This window comes from Lichtheimia ornata, assembly GCF_029851405.1.
Source record: "Lichtheimia ornata isolate CBS 291.66 chromosome Unknown scaffold00361, whole genome shotgun sequence".
Classification (NCBI taxonomy): Eukaryota; Fungi; Mucoromycota; class Mucoromycetes; order Mucorales; family Lichtheimiaceae; genus Lichtheimia; species Lichtheimia ornata.
This window is the reverse complement of record NW_026695680.1, coordinates 1-1790: the sequence shown is the minus strand read 5'-3', so window position 1 is coordinate 1790 and position 1790 is coordinate 1. Positions and strand designations below refer to the sequence as shown.

At 43.5% G+C, this 1790-nt stretch overlaps 1 protein-coding gene across 1 annotated transcript; it reads right to left on the bottom strand.

Annotated features, from left to right (window-relative positions):
* Positions 1–971: 971 nt before the first annotated feature.
* On the bottom strand, positions 972–1790 carry O0I10_013247 (uncharacterized protein; the record flags this gene model as incomplete). The annotated part of the gene is made up of 1 exon (XM_058493048.1): positions 972–1790. A coding segment is annotated over one exon (819 nt), but the record flags the coding sequence as incomplete, so codon positions are not given.

Genomic DNA, 1790 nt, shown 5'->3' with positions numbered 1-1790 from the left:
TTATACTTTATCTTATTATATATATATGGTTATGTAGCAAGTTGTGGGTCTCCTCTGAAAGAACGAGAAATAAAAAAAAGAAATACAGGATTTCCAAGATGAAGAGGAACATGAGGATAATGATTTCATGGTTGAGGTATATGGTTTCGTGGGTGATGATGTTTTCTTCATGCATAATGATATATGAGTTCGTGGGTGATGGTTTTGGTTACGTGGGCTACGCTTTTGGTTTCGTGGGTGACGGTATTAACTTCGCGGGTAGCGCTTTCTATTTCGTACTCAGATTCATATGGTTTAGCGCTCGCGGATATTGGTTTCGTGGAGGATCATTTAATTTTCGCGGGTTGAGGGAAATGGTTCGTGGAGGAGTATTTTAACAATGGGGAAGGCGAAGAGAGGTTTTCATACAAAAAAGGTCGAGTACAGCTCACTGCCCCCCCATTGTTAAAAGACTCCTCCACGACCCATTTCCCTCAACCCGCGAAAATTAAATGATCCTGCGCGAAAATTAAATGATCCTCCACGAAACCAATATCCGCGAGCGCTAAACCATATGAATCTGAGTACGGAATAAAAAGCGCTACCCACGAAGTTAATACCGTCACCCACGAAACCAAAAGCGTAGCCCACGAAACCAAAAGCATCACCCACGAACTCATATATCATTATGCATGAAAAAAACATCATCATCCAGGAAACCATATACCTTGTCGAGCTTTCTTTTTGGCGGATGTGACCGTAGCCAATAGCAACGACGTATCATAATAAAGAAGTATTTGTAACGTAAAGAGATGATGTTTATTCATATTGTGTGGTGGGGATACTTATATGGGATGGCTATCTATGATGTTGTGGCGAAGTACTGCTGCGCCTGCTACGCATGAGCTGCGCCTGCTGAGTACAAGTTGATGTTGTCAAAAGGAATATTGCTGCGCCAGCGCATAATACCCCGACAATACCCCCTCTCCAGATTATTGCACGTCCTCGTACGTACTTGCAGCTTGAGCGAGACGTTGACGTTCTTGAGCACGTGAGGAAGCAGGATCATACCATGGTTCAGGAATTGGGTTCTTGACGTTAAGAGGCCTTAGGCGATCGGTGTGTACCATAGATGCATAAATTTTGCCTTGCATGTCTTCGAGCTTGTAGGTATGGTATTCTTGATTCTTGCCAATGACGCGATAAGGGCCTTTCCAGTTGTATTCAAGGCTAAGCTTGTTCTCATGTCGCATAGCAACGATATCACCAATAGAGAAATCTTGTGGTTTGAGTAAAGCATCCCAACGTTGTTTGTCAAGTTGTGCATTGCGTTGAAGTCGATCAATAGCCTTGTTGCGAGAATCACGTAAATTACGCAAATCAGGTAAACGAGAGTCTGCAAGTGCTTGTGGATCATCAGATGGATTGGAAAGGACCATAGGCTGCAAGGTATCACCAAGGAGAACAGGATCTTGACCATATACCATGTAAAAAGGACTAAGACCAGTGGTACGATGCTTGCGAATGCGACAGGCAAAAACAGTAGTATCCACAAATTCATCCCAACGATGAATGGCACCATTGACATACTTGCGTAGCATTTGCTTGAGGATTCCATTTGTGCGTTCAGCCTTGCCATTTGTACGTGGATGAAAAGCCGATGTGCGCTTGTGTTGGATTTTCATGCGACCAAGATAAAGAGCGAGAATGTTGGAAAGAAAATTTGCACCACGATCCGTGACAATTTCATGTGGACAACCAAAACGCATAACGATCTCCTCGTGCATGAACTTCGAAATTGCTTCACCCGT